General features: G+C 37.3%; 1 protein-coding gene across 2 annotated transcripts in view; it reads right to left on the bottom strand.

The window, feature by feature from the left end:
- LOC149782872 (RNA cytosine-C(5)-methyltransferase NSUN2-like) overlaps window positions 1-15,480 on the bottom strand; it is a 64,079-nt gene that overhangs the window by 11,694 nt on the left and 36,905 nt on the right. Inside the window, exons 14-18 of one of the 2 annotated variants that reach the window (XM_089934407.1) lie at window positions 11,325-11,428; window positions 8,956-9,217; window positions 8,421-8,513; window positions 6,644-6,779; window positions 4,793-4,873 (exon numbers count right to left, since the gene is read on the bottom strand). In XM_089934407.1, coding sequence (XP_089790533.1) covers window positions 4,793-4,873; window positions 6,644-6,779; window positions 8,421-8,513; window positions 8,956-9,217; window positions 11,325-11,428 — 676 coding nt within the window. The remainder of the gene's footprint in view (window positions 1-4,792; window positions 4,874-6,643; window positions 6,780-8,420; window positions 8,514-8,955; window positions 9,218-11,324; window positions 11,429-15,480) is intronic. The other variant, XM_089934408.1, reaches the window with a different exon arrangement.

The following is a 15,480-nucleotide window of genomic DNA, read 5'->3' as shown; positions in this document are numbered from 1 at the left end:
CAAAGTCTGTCCCTTCTAAAAAATGTAAAGGTTAAAGGTCAGTCTGGCATTTTCTCACACAGACACGAAAATCTGAATGCTTACTACATGATAAGTATTCTCAGACAAAATGAAAGCAATAGAAGCACATGAAACCGATAAAGAATTCCTTGGAAACCAAACTAATGGAACTTGCATTAAGCTAGATGCATTGGGACATGAAGGTATGCATTGGTCAGATACTGACTGATTGCAGACTTGTCTCATTTTACTGAAAATCTGAAAGACATGCCATATTTATTCTGAACATCAGAATAACTATGTAACTGTTGAGCTGGCTGAGGTCTATAACTAGTCTGTGCTTCCTGTTGGCTTTGGGTACTTGAAAAAGCCTGGATTACAACTCTAGATAGGTCAGGTTATGAACTCCTAAAGTGAAGATCTCCTTCCACAGCACTTCATATTTCTCTGGTTTGGCTGGAATCATTGTCATGAAAGGAGAAGACAAAATCTTTGTGGCAAGATATATGAAATCTGATGCACCCTCCCCCACATCAAAATGGCTGTTAAACAGGAATAATGTAACACAGTACAGTGAACATAAAGCCAATGAATGATGAGGCCTAGGTGAAGATGAGTGGAGAAAGGCATCACCAAATCTAAACTGCAAGAAGCCATCAGGACACCGGCCACTCAGCGATGCCTGGCCTCGTTAACCACCTCAGCAATTTAAGCAGTACACTCTCATGCATGTTCACTTCTCAAATTTTTAGCAAGAAAAAAATTTGTTAATGATACCAGAGCAATCATAAATTATGTTGCCACCATATTCTGCACCAATTTGGAAGTCACATGCAAAAAAACCCACAAAGCAATCCACCTTACAGAACTGCAGGGTTGACCTAATCACCACTCCAATGCTTTGATCCAATTGGCATATCAGCATTCTACGAGTATGAGTGTGTGCGGTATCAGTGGGAGGAGACTGAAACTGTTAACTGGCTCTCTGACAAGAAATTATTTAAATTCCCTGGGTCTCAGATTATGTTTGATAGACAGACGAAGATTTCTTTAATCACCAACAACTGGGGATGTATACAGAAATTAATGCTGGAGCATTAACATTTTAGGCTTGGCTCACACACAGCAGTAGTGATAACCCAGGTTAAGCATTAACATTATAGGCCTGGCTCACACACAGCAGTAGCGGTCACTCATATGGAAAAAAGATTATATAAATTGCTTACATCTGCTTTGAAACAAAACTCTATATGTTTTATGGTGGAGTTGGAGTGAGCCAACTGACTGAGGTTGTCCCAACAATAACTGAAGGGGTTTTCCTCATCAGGCATTGCTTCTACTGACCACATAAATCACTTCCAGTGGCATGATTCAAATCTTGCCAAGTCCCTGCATATAACTTACAAGGATGGATGCCTGGAAAGGTGGCTGGAAAAGTTTGTTGGTTGGCTCAGAAGCCTGGATGGACAGCCAGAGGGCTTGATAGACTGATTGGGAGGAGAAAAGGCCAGCAAATTAAGGTATCCCTGAAAGATTCCACATATATTGGATTTATTGGCTAGTATGAAACTCTGGTTGGAAGTAAAAATGAATGGACTTGATAGTCAGAAAGTGGAGTGGCAGTGTACAGCAGATTCCTTGTATAACATACCAGTGAGGTAGGTGAGAAAGCCCATGTGCCCACAAGTGCAGATACTAAGGTGATGCTTAAACAAGCTGGTCAATGCCCAATGGACTGCCCAAAAAATGGAAGAACTATCTCCCATCAACTCCATGTCTGCATTGGAGAGATGTGACGCAAGAAGCGATAGAAACCACCCTGACGCCAGCAAATGCAATGTTGTTTCTGCACTAATCTCCTCATTTATGACCCCAGCATTGCATGGGATGAGTGCTGAGTGGGTATTTAAAATGTGTACTGATCCTCTGTATCAATCTGGCTGGATGTAACTATTGCCTCAGGTATGGGTTTTATGACTTTGGTTGGGCGAGAAACCATCATAGCATTAACACTACTCCAGCTAACAACAGCATCTTACAGTAAAGATGCAAAATGTTAACTCTGCCTGTTTTTCCTAACTTCTCAAAGGTTTGCAGAGCACTAAGGACCATGTTTTCCCTGACCTTCTGTGTGTCCCTGCTGACTTTAAATTTCCTGCACTTGGAGCACTTTGTAGTTACTGTGTAATTGAAACAACAAGAAGGGCAAAGGCAATGGGAAAGCAAATTTTTAAGTACATTTATAATTATCCTGTAATACTTACCTAATCACATTACATTAGAATAACTTTCTTTGCAAATCCAGCCCTCTATCTATCTATATACATGTATATACAAAGGGAAGCAACTCTTACATGTTAACTCCCCAGTTTAACTACTTTCTGGCTAATGTTATACTCGGTCTAAATGAGATTTTTACTTTACCTTTTGAAGGTAGCTTGCACTGCACGGAAGGATCAGAGGGATTATTTCTAATGTGATCAGGTAAGTATTGTAGGAAAAACATAATTTACTTTTAAAAAATTGCTTTCTCTGTTAAAGGTATTACCTGATCCCATTACAGAATGAGAATAGGTAAAAGGAGGAGGAATTACTGAGCATCCTGTCTCTACCTGTGTCACCCAGTATAAGCCAGCATGAGCATGATTGATCTACTAATGGATGAAATTATCACAATGTTAGTTTTGCACAATGGGAGGCCTAAGTTTATACATGTGCATGGACATTGTGGGTGTTATCTGTACGCTTCAGATAATAATTTGATGGCAAGTACAGGATGTTGGAGCTTCGTCTCTCTCTCAACATATTGATTGAGAGGGGATAAATACTTGGCTGGTGAGTGCCTAGCGATATCAACCTGTTTTTCATAATAAAATAAGGTTGTGTCTTTAGGACAAATGATCTGTCAGGATCTGCATGTAGTTTGGGTCCATGGAGAGGATGGGTAGCTCACTTACTCTGCATGATATGATAGCTGACTGATGAATGTGGATGACAGGGGCTTGAATGTGGATGAGTGACAACACTACAACACCCAGGAGGCAAACAATTTATTGTCCTCAAAAAGAAAAAGAAAAGTCAGCCTGCTAAGGAATGGAGGCAGAAAATGGTGTTAAACAAGTCATTAAAAACCTGCCAATTCCCTTCATGTGCCTCCTGAGTGCCTTCTAGGTACCGCAATCCTCTCCACAAATGAAGCTCTGAACTCCTTTTTGTGCAAGGCATCCATTACAAAAGTCAGATGTGATGGACTAATTTTTTTGGACATAGATGGAACATTGACAATCTGGGCTTCTTGAGGGCGGGGTTACTAAGGCTTTCATGGGTGTATCTGTTGCCATAGCAATCAGATCAATAATCAATTTCTTCCCATCATAGAGTGGCAATCACAACTATCTGACAGCTTGTGTCACTCACTTTCTGAACCACTTTTGGTATCAGGACTGATGGAAGGAAGGCATAAGCCCACATTCTCTCATGACTGCAAGCTGACTGACAGAGCATTTTGCAAGTCTTGCTAAGTCATATAATTAGCTGTTCTGGTTGTCTGAATTTTGCAAGTCATGTTAAGTCATATAATTAGCTGTTCTGGTAGTCTGAATTATGCAAGTCTTGTTAAGTCATATAATTAGCTGTTCTGGTTGTCTGAATTATGCATGTCTTGGCAAGTCATATAATTAGCTGTTCCGGTAGTCTGAATTATGCAAGTCTTGGCAAGTCATATAATTAGCTGTTCTGGTTGTCTGAATTATGCAAGTCTTGGCAAGTCATATAATCAGCTGTTCTGGCTGTTTTAATTTTGCAAGTCTTGTTAAGTCATATAATTAGCTGTTCTGGTTGTCTGAATTATGCAAGTCTTGTTAAGTCATATAATTAGCTGTTCTGGTTGTCTGAATTTTGCAAGCCTTGTTAAGTCATCTAATTAGCTGTTCTGGTTGTCTGAATTTTGCAAGCCTTGTTAAGTCATCTAATTAGCTGTTCCGGTTGTCTGAATTATGCAAGTCTTGTTAAGTCACATAATTAGCTGTTCTGGTTGTCTGTATTTTGCAAGCCTTGTTAAGTCATCTAATTAGCTGTTCTGGTTGTCTGAATTATCCAAGTCTTGTTAAGTCATATAATTAGCTGTTCTGGTTGTCTGAATTTTGCAAGTCTTGTTAAGTCATATAATTAGTTGTTCTGGTTGTCTGAATTTTGCAAGCCTTGTTAAGTCATCTAATTAGCTGTTCTGGTTGTCTGAATTATGCAAGTCTTGTTAAGTCATATAATTAGCTGTTCTGGTTGTCTGAATTATGCAAGTCTTGTTAAGTCATATAATTAGCTGTTCTGGTTGTCTGAATTAAGCAAGTCTTGCTAAGTCATATAATTAGCTGTTCTGTTTGTCTGAATTTTGCAAGCCTTGTTAAGTCATCTAATTAGCTGTTCTGGTTGTCTGAATTTTGCAAGCCTTGTTAAGTCATCTAATTAGCTGTTCTGATTGTCTGAATTTTGCAAGTCTTGGCAAGTCATATAACTGTTTATTATTGTGAAGCAAATGTCACAGAGGCAAAGGCCAAATTAAAATTACTAAAACTTATCATATAATTTATTATTCATAGGCAAACATATCTCTTAAATACATGGTAGCACTTTTACCACTTGTTTAGTGTCAGAAATGAATTTATTCTGGAAATTTACAATTCCATAGTAACTACTGATGACAGAGTGAGGCCAAACAATATAATTACTTTTTTTAAATAGCCTATCATGAAGTAATGAGTAATGGAGACAACAGACTACAGGTGGAAAAATATACCTCCTGTGCTATTCTGAAGTCACAGTCTGGAACTAGTGGAGAAGGACTTCGTCCTAAGGCCTTCACACCCATGTTGACAAACTGGAAAGAAAAAATGACAGAAACTAAATTCTTGTCAGCAAGTGCTGTATATACATTCTTTGAAATATGGTACACAGTGTTTGAGTAAAGTACTTATAGTAATGCCAGCCTATTTGATAGAAGATCATCATTTGAAAAATTTGGAAAGGCACTGACATCACCATGCTCTCTGTCATATTTGGTCCTCCAATATGCAATATAATTATATATAATGATTCATGGATGTTAATTAAATTTTTTAGCAAATTATTTTACTCTGACTACATTAATGTTGGAAAGTAAACTCCACTACCTACCAAATCCAGCAATATCAGAAAAAAAGCTTGCCAGTAGTTTCTCGTGGGTCGGTGGTTCTTTCTGGGGTTTTCCCGGGTTCTTCCTCCACCATTAATACTGGCCGCCATGTATAGCCTATCGTGTGCTGAAAAATGGCGTTAAGCCCCACAACAACAACAACAACAACAACAATACCAGAAAGATGAAAATAACATCTTACCAATCTATATTAGATATAGACAAGGAAATAAAACCCCATACTCATTACCTCCCTTTACTATCTCTAGGTGGCTACCCATCAGCTGGATGTTTACCTGTGTAGGCTTACCAAAACACCAATAAGGATACTCACATTTGCAGAGAAGGACAGAGGGTTTAATGGTAATTTGATTGGGTAAGAGTTCTCACAGAAACATCATTTACTTTAAAATGTACTTCTCCACTGAATACATTCCATAATCACATTAACACGAAAAGAATTAGTAACAGAAAGATTAAATGCAAAAACATCCTATTTTTGCCATGTCCAACCTTTGATGAATAAAATAGCTGGTTTCTCTATATGAACAATAAACCACTCTTCTAAAATGAAGGCAACAAAACCGATGGTCATGTAATCCATGATGACATTACGCACCTAAGGGAAATGATCCACTTCGTCTTACTGAGCAAAACGTTCCATGCAAATTCAGCAAGAGTGTTGAACTCATATTTGTGAGGAGATTGTACTGACGTCAAACTGGTCTGGAGGTCATCTAGGCTGTAGCCATCAGACACACCATATTAAATTCTTCTCATGCAGATAAAAGCTTGAAAAGGATGACTTTATATGCCAGACAACAAAAATCTAAAACGTCTACTGGATGAGTGTACATGGTTTGTTTACAAAGTAGTTCCTAATACGCTATACTATTTTTAGGCACACATGTCTTGCATGTATGTGCAATATCAAGGTGTTCAGTATTGTAAAATACTGCATAAAATATAAAATATAAAAGTATAAAATAATAACATGTAGCAAATACCTTTCTACATACCATACCATACCATCATCATTTATGTATTGTTGAATACCACAACAATCAGCCATGTAGTACAATGTGGATCATACTGAATGCATGCTTAAGCTGGTTGATGGGTGATTCCCAGCAGTGGCAAGTGGTGGTAACACATTAGTAGTTCCCTTTATCTATATCTCATATACACAGGAAAGACAGAATGTTTGTCTTTTTGGTATTGCTGGATTCAGGAGGTAGCCAAGTTTATTTTTTAAAATTAATGTGATCAAGGAATGTATCTGACAGCGAAAATATTTTAGCAATATTGTACCTACAATTAGTAACATATCTTCATTCACACACAAAAATGTGATGAAACAGCATAAAAGTATTTCTTTGTTAAAAGCAGGTGTTTTCTTCCTTGTACCTACATCAAGTTATCAAATTTGACATAACTTTCTTTTTAACACAAATACTGCACACTAATTTAATTTACCTTCACTCTATCTCTGTTCTGAATTACCAAGTTTCTGATTTCCTTGGAAACAAAGTACAACGTTCTCTTCTTGCCTCCCTCGCAGCGGAACATAAACTGTTCCTCGGAGAACACATCAGATATTTTGAAGAAATTCCTACAATAAACAACAATATATTATTTTAATACAGTTTCCTGGAAATCTATATCATTTCCACCTGAAAGACACCTAATGATGTACTGTGTTTAAATTTATATAAAACAAAATGACAAATTTCCCTGGTAACCACAACTATAATGTTTTTGTTGCTGCTGCCAGAAAGTGATAAAAGAAAAATCTGCCTTGAGGGACCACCCTTCTTCCAACAATATAAAGACTTTCAAGGCAGGTGGTTTCTCAATGGCCATCACATGCTATAATGAATGTGATGAATGCGTTAAGAGTCTGGCCTGAAGATGATAGAGCTCGGAGCTTGAGTTTGAGATTGATCTTCCACTGTTTCACTATGAACCAATAAAAAATAACCTTTCAAATATTACTTCAATTTTTTTATTGATCAAAACAAAACCTCATGCTCAAACTTTTATGACTTCCAGTCCTTGTCTTGAATGACAGGTGGTCTCACAGAATAGTTGTCTTTCAAGTCAGGTTTTACTATAACTCAGTATCTTCATCTGCTAACCCTGGTATGATAATAGGGTACAAGTAGAGACTGAACAAACTAGAAATAGAAATGTGTCTATATTACATGTATGTCTCTGCCAACATAATTCAATTAAAGTATAAAGTTCTAAGTTGAACAGGGGCCATAACTCCGTAAACGTTTGTGAAAATAAAAAATATATAAATATCAAACCTGGACTGGGTCTTTTAAATGTAAAGCCTCAATCCAGTGATTCCTTTAAAAGTTACTTAGAGGAAATGAAATTCTTGATGTTACCTTATAGCATGGGTTGGATGGTCATTAGTAATAATACTATGTCCTCCTGCCATATACCTGCTATAGAATAGATATGGCTGGGGCATATAAATAAGTCTGATATATATTTATCATGAGAAAAGTTCTTTTTTTAAATTATTTTCTTTTAGTTGTACTCATCATAGAACAAAATGGGACAGTTGTACTTATCATCGAATGAAATGGGACAGTTAAGTCATATAATTAGCTTTCATCACCACAAAAATAAGCCCCAAGTTACTCTACTAAACAACACTTTTCACAATTATACCATATAACTGTAACAAAAAGTGTTTGGTTAAACTTCACTTGCTCACATAGCATTAAGAGCCAACGAGGCAAATTTATTTTCTTTATATGACAGTTTAAGTACATCCTGTACAGTGGTGCTAGTTTTTATTAATTTCAACTAGATTTGTGTCAGTAAAATAAGTACAGACAAAAATGTCCAAGTCCACAAAAGTAAAAAAATTCAGAAAAATCTGATGTGGTAGATTATGCTATAATGGCATGACAATCTACTGAATGAGATTATCAACATATATGATTTTATTTGTCTGCTTCAAAATCATTTTGGTTAATCTTGCAAATGAGGTTTTGGTCAAAAAGATTAAAAACTACAAAAATGAAAATAGCTGAAATGGCCTGAAAATCGAATCAGGTTATGTTCTATTAGTCTACACTGAGTACTTTTTACACAATCTTGAGCAATACAATTTTAGGGATGTACTGACGAATGGATGTACAGGTACAAATCATGTCGCCACTGCAATAAGCATTATAAATTCATTCTGGGTACAAACCTGTAGTTGAAAAGAATCATAAAAATATTAACTTACTTTATTGAGGGCCAGAGGGGGTCATCTTTACTAAGAAACAGGAAGGGATCTTCCTTGTAACCCTGCATTCTCTGCTTCTTGCATAATGGAAAGCTGTAACATGTAAAATCCTTAAAATTATTGTCTATCATTCAATTAAGTTTACTGAAGTAATAGGATAGGGGCAGCAACTATAGTGTTCCCTCACTATAAAGCACCTCACTAAATGTAAAACTATGCATAATGCAAACCAGTATAATGCAGCCCTTTTTATACAATAGTAACACTTTGTATGAAGCACCTCATTATAAAGTCACCTCACTCATACCATAATTCACCTTTGTTATAATGTGAGAAAAATGTCACAAATACTTCATACACTCGAAATCTGTTCATAGAACATGAATGCCACACACTCCCCTCTTTGTATAACATTTCAGCTACTAGTTTACAGCGTACAAAAAGCAGATTTACAAGGTAGTTCAAAGTGAAATTTGTATGTGTTTCTCAAGTAATGGAAACACAGTACATCTTAAAGAGAACAGCTAGTACTTACTCTGTGGAATTCTCATAATCTTCAGATTCCAACTCTCTTTTCTGACTGGTTTTGTTGTCATCCTTCTTCTCAGACTCCACACTCTCTCCAACTGTATCCCCATTTGCCTGGTCTTTCTCATTCTTATTATCAATATCTGTTTTAGATTCTTCAGACTCAGCAGAATTCTGTAAAGTTGAGTCTGCATATTTTTCTGCTGACCCAGCAGCTTGGTTTTTAGTGTCTACCTGGTCGTCTGTAACTTCTGCTTTTATCTTCTCTGCTTTGATATAAATTATTGAAGTCAAAATTTTAATATTCTTTCATTTTTACAAGTGACTGGTAATAAAGCTAATGCTGTATTTTCAACAGAAAGAAAAAGGTAGTGGAGCAAAATGTAAATTTGAATACACAAAAACACCATTTTTTCCAGTCACAGTGACCTTGACCTCTGAGCATTTGAGCCTGAAATCAATAGGGTTCTTCCTTCACCAAGTGCAAGCCATACCAGTTTGGTAGCCATAAAGAACTCAAGTTTGTGCAGAAACCTTTTTCTTTTTATAGAGTGACCTTGAGCTTTCAACTTTTAAGCCCCAAAATCAACAGGGTTCTTCACTAGCTCAGGTGCAAGCTATCCAAGAAGTCTGGCCAAAAAAAATGGTGGAGAACTGGAGTGATAGTGCAGAAACCATTTTTCTTCCTTCAGGCACAGCAACCCTGACCTTTTGACCCAAAATCATTTGGGTTCTCTCTTGCCTAATTTGCCAACTGTCCACAAAGTTCATAACAATGGATAGTGGATAGCTCTAGTTATTATATGCTCATTTTTGACTCTGTTAACTTTACAGTGTCAGAATCGTGCAGTATTTTATGATACTGAACACCTTCATACTGCATGCATGTGCACAACACGTGTGAATAAAGACAGTACAGTGTATTAGGAACTACTTTGTAAACAAACCATGTACACTCGTGTAGTAGACACTTTATGTTTTGGTTGATTAAATTTGTTTGTGAAGGAACTAAAGCCAGCTCTTTCGTCCATTTAAAGAACAGATGATATAGTTAATGATGTGGACAAGTTCACTGAGTCAGAAATGATAACTTTCAAACAAGCAAACAAATGAATGTGATATTCACGATGTCAACAACAAACGTCAGAGACACAGTAATTGAAAATAATGTTCTGATCATTGAAAGAGTTATTTAGGAGAATATTCATATCTTTATCAAATAGAATGGTTCATATTATAACCAGTGCTCTCTAGGGTCTAAAAAAATATAGCATAGAGAAGCATACTGAGGCCAGGTCATAGATGAGGTCCCTCCATTATTGAGATGCAAGCGACATGGCATAAATATTTTCTTTAGCTGGTAATACAAATGGTAATAAATATACTTATATTTATATATCCTGACTTTCTTCAAAATGATCTTTCTTAGTTCTTCATGCCCAACCAACATGTCCTGCAAAACCTGATACACACCGAAACTGTACTGGAATTTCAAGCAGCCTACATTTCCAACTGAAATCCATTCTATTTAATGCACTGAACTGACCCAATAATCCAGTCCATCAAAACCAGAAAAGCAGAATTGAATTGGATCCACAAAGAAACAAAATCCATGCGCATTAATTCACAATATGATTCAAAATTTCAATTTTAAGTAGAAAAAAAAGACATTTTTTTTAAACCAATGTAGAGCGTGCGACTAAGTTCAAAGGTCAATGGGCTGTGCTATGTGTGCATTAATATTGTTATTGTGTACTGATGAATCTATGGTCATGTATATATTTTGGATTACAGCATAAATTCAATTACTTTGTTTCTTTGTAGTCCATTTTTATAACTATGCCTTAGGTAGTATAAGAGTATATACTAAAATGGTTACTGCACTTGTATGTGAAAATACGAACTCATTTTCTCAGATGGATGCTGCACTCAAATGGGTTATGCATATCTGTCAAAAAAAACTCATGCAGTCACCCATAATTATTGTACGTAAACCACTTGTCTTCTTTCAGTCACAGTGACACTTAAACTCAAGTGATTGGATTCTTTCTAACTCAAACTACAAGTCACCCACAAACTGCACAGACTAAGATCTGCTAGCATACTATGTGATGTGAAATCTGGGTCTGTGCAGTTTGCAGTTGGACCAAACTTTTATGTGACTATATATGGTATAAAAAAGATGGATCACTGTTTTTTGTCTTTTAGTTTGTGACTTATAGAAACCATGAAATCCAAACACTTGATACAACACCAAAATTAGTGAATTCACAGCATGCACTGTTCTTTTTCTTTTGTGCAAGTTCTATAAGACGTTTTCTTTTTCAAGATGAATGATTCATTTAAAATTTGCTTCCATAATGTGCTATTCTTTACCTTGCTGTGCCCTTCTAGCCTTTATCCAGGGTACTTCCTCTTTCTTATGTAACAAAGCAATGAAGAAACCTCCTGTATTCTGCATATGTGGTAGAACACGTACACTGAAACATCAAATAGCACGTTTAATAGCTTTTAAAAATAATGCTTTATTGTGATGTAATTCAATGACCACAATTCTTATTAAACCAAATATATGTATTTGTGAACATAGCTCTTGACTTTTACTAAAAAGTCAAAAAACAAATTTAGTCTCTCTGAACACTTCTGACATAAAAAGGGATTTGTATTTATGTCAATATGTGCCAAATTGTATAATTGTAATCAAATATACATATATTTTTAAAGATGATTTTGATTGCTGATCTTAGTATGCTTAATGTATTTGACTTGTATTTTAAATCTGTATATACCTTATAAAATTAACTATATTTGTGTTTGTAAAACACATATGCCCACAACACAAATACAGTATACCAAAAAAGCCTACAAATACAGTATACCAAAAAAAGCCTAAGTACCAAAACATTCAAAACTGCAGAAAAATATTTGAAAAAGGGATTTTTGTAGGAATTAATGTTTTTCCAAAATACTTACCCAATCAAATTAGCAACAGGGGAATTTCTTCTGCAACCGCTGCTACCAACAGACTTGACAAATCTCTCCAACTTATTTCATGTAGGCAAAGGGAAACAACTTTTAAATTACCTCCCCTTATCCCACTAGTAGGCTCTTTTTCTTTACAAAATAAAGCCAGTTTAAATTTAAGCACTGTCTGAATTATATATAAAAAACATAAACAGAGCAATATAATTTAATAGACAAATTCCATTCTCTGTCATATACATCACAGATTCACAATACTGTTAAGAGAATATATGAGATTAAGAGGAAATGCTGAGAACCCTACCTCTATCCAAAAGTGCCCTGTAGGGTCTAAAGAACTCTACTTTAAAGGCTGAAATACTTGCAACAATAGGTGACACAACCGAATATAAGTGCATACAGATGTTTAAGAAAATACTCCATGGGTTCCTACATCTGATAAATGACTGCTAACAAAAATTTTCTTCAGGTGAACTCAGAGAAAGTTGGCTGGTTATACCCAAGAATGCAGCTGTGTCTGGAGTGGTATAGCTTGGGACTGTCTGAGCTACAACCAAAGGACCAGTGAGGTTCATCTCAGTTGTCTATAGGGCCATATCATACAAACAGGAATTAGATAAAGTGGGATAGGCATGCCAACCCATTGATTCCATGAAACAAAGCACTGAAAAGCAAGGCTCATAGAAATAGTTTGTATTTCATGAGCCGATATTTTCATCAGTCATACCTGTTCCTGAAAGAAATCAGAGTGTACTAATTGAAAGACTCCCTTTAGTTAATACATGTGGGGGGGGGCCCGAGTGGCCGAGTGGTCTAAAGTGCTCTCCATTACGGATCACTGCCATCTCACATCTGTCTGCGTGGGTTCGAGTCTCAGATTTGGCTATGTGGGTATGTGAGAAAGCTTGCCAGTAGCTTCTCGTGGGTCAGTGGTTCTTTCTGGGGCTTTCCCGGGTTCTTCCTCCACCATTAATACTGGCCGCCATGAATAGCCTATCGTGTGCTGAAAAATGGCGTTAAACTCCACAACAACAACAACAACAATAACAAATACATGTGGGGTTATATCTTGTTTTCTGGGCTTCAGTGGTAGGAAAAGTCTCTGGTTTACCGAAGAGAGGGTCATACAATTATATTTTGGTTTCCACTAGACAGGAACCTGTTCTTGGTGATGAAACTCTGCTGTGTCATTAAAATGACTCAACCGTCAGAACAAAACTGTTGATGGAACTTGCTTCTGGATGCTGAAGCCAAGGCTATCATGGAACACATCTTGCTTCAATGAGACCATCGAAAAAAGTTCGAACATAAAAGAGTTGAGCCATGTCAAAACCCATGAGACTCCAATTTGTGAACAGGGTCAGTGACTGATGTCTGGATAAGTCATAGTCAACAAGTCCGAAAAATCCAATATGTGACCAATATCATGCTTCCCATGATATTATGAATGTATCAGAAGTCATGGAGTGATATCCCTTGATTCTTACTGGTGCTAGCTTTCTGCTTTCAAAGAGAACAAGTTAGCCAGGTTGGAAATGGAGGTCGACAATGATGTGATGTCATTTGCACAAAACCAGTCACAAACCACATCATTTCCACTCATATTCTTTCATTGTGGAAGGCTGTCTAGCTGCAGATATCCTCTCCACAATTGAAAACTTGAACTAACCCTGCACAAGACAAAAGATATGCATGAAACAGAAATTTCTCCAGGAACAGATGAAATATTTTTGAATGTGGCTGTTTGAGAAACTCTGGGGTCACTAGGATTTTCCTGAGTACATCTGTTGGAAACTCAAGCAGATCAATGACCCATGACTTGTCCCAACAGCGAGGGGCAATCAATGACCCATGACTTGTCCCAACAGAGATGGGCAATCAATGACCCACAACTTGTCCCAACAGAGAGGGGCAAACAGGTATATCTTGCAATCTGTGCTCATTTTCTGAATTAACTTTAGAACCAGAATTGATGGAGGTAAAATATAGGCCAAGACTCCCTCCCAGTTGACTGAAAGGGCGTCTACAGCCTACACATTTGTGTTTTGAAATGAGGAGGGGAGATAAAGGTGGGCAGCTTGATGATCTACTTTGTCAAAGTCAGGTCAACCATTGGTTGACTTCACCAGTTGCAGACTCAATGGTAGATAGATGGATGGACAGACCACCATGTGCAATAGCTGTCCCATCCCTGACAGAGTCTGCCTGGAATGTGTAACACCTATATGTTTACCTGATGTTGAGAGGGGGCTCCGAGTGGCTGAGTGGTCTCCATTACAGATTATTGCCATCTCACATCTGTCTGCGTGGGTTCAAGTCTCCGATTCTGCCAATGTGGGTATGTGAGAAAGCTTGCCAGTAGCTTCTTGTGGGTCGGTGGTTCTTTCCGGGGTTTTCCCGGGTTCTTCCTCTACCATTAATACTGGCCGCCATGTACAGCCTATCGTGTGCTGAAAAATGGGATTAAACCCTACAACAACAACAACAACCTAATGTTGAGAACACCATTGAAGGTATTCCCATATCAACACAAATAGTTGTGGCAACTTTGTTCCCCTTTGATTCCAGAGATAAATCACCACAACTGAATTGTCCATGTTGGATAATGTTTATCAGGACTGTTTTCGAATAAAGACCATCCTGCAAAACATGACAAACCTTTAGAATTGCCTTCATTTCCAAGAAGTTGATATAAAGGGCTCTCTCTTGATGTGTCTACTTGCTGCTGATAAATCACATGATCCAGCAGCAAGTGCCTCCCCCCCCACCTGCCCCGGATAAACCTGTGAATAAATTGTAACCTCTGGTTGCGGGGCTTCCAACAGAACTACTGGCACATGCCATCATCTGTGCTGCCATGGAATCAGAAAATGTCTGTTTTCAATTGAGATCACTATCGGCTGATATAATGGACAGGTAAGTCGTAGCCACTGAGGGAGAAGAGCCAACTGCAAAAGGCGCATACAGATGCAGCCAAGATTAAAGAGATCTGCTGTCACCATGAACAGCCTGAGGAGCTGAAGAAACTCCCATGACATGATAAATTGTTTGGAGGAAGCTTTTTCTGACACTAGAACAATACAGTTTATGCATTTGAGAGGAAGATGAACTAGGTTTGTATGGGTTAGAAACTCCACACACAGATAACCAAAATGTTGGGAAAGGAAGAGTGATGACAACTCCACACTGACTGACCATTCACCTTAAACTGAATGAAGTAAAGAAGAATGTTCATGTTGTAAAGCAAAACTGAGCTTACCAAGTGCTTTTCTAGAATGTCATCTAGATATTCTGTAGTCACAGATGAGGAAGTCAGCTTGAAATCCAATGTTCTGGCAAATGCCAAAGGACTCAGGTTATGGTCAGAAAACTGGAACACTACTCCTTCATAGGCAAAACATAACATATTTTCTTTATGCTGCATGAATAGCAATGTACAAGCATGAATAGAAATAGCAATGTAGAAGCATGAATAGCAATGTAGAAGCATGAATAGCAATAGCAATGTAGATGCATGAATAGCAATGTAGAAGCATGAATAGTAATGTAG

The sequence above is a fragment of the Sinohyriopsis cumingii genome, chromosome 15 (assembly GCF_028554795.1).
Source record: "Sinohyriopsis cumingii isolate HCF-2022 chromosome 15, ASM2855479v2, whole genome shotgun sequence".
Lineage (NCBI taxonomy): Eukaryota > Metazoa > Mollusca > Bivalvia > Unionida > Unionidae > Sinohyriopsis > Sinohyriopsis cumingii.
This window is presented reverse-complemented; position numbering and strand designations above follow the sequence as displayed.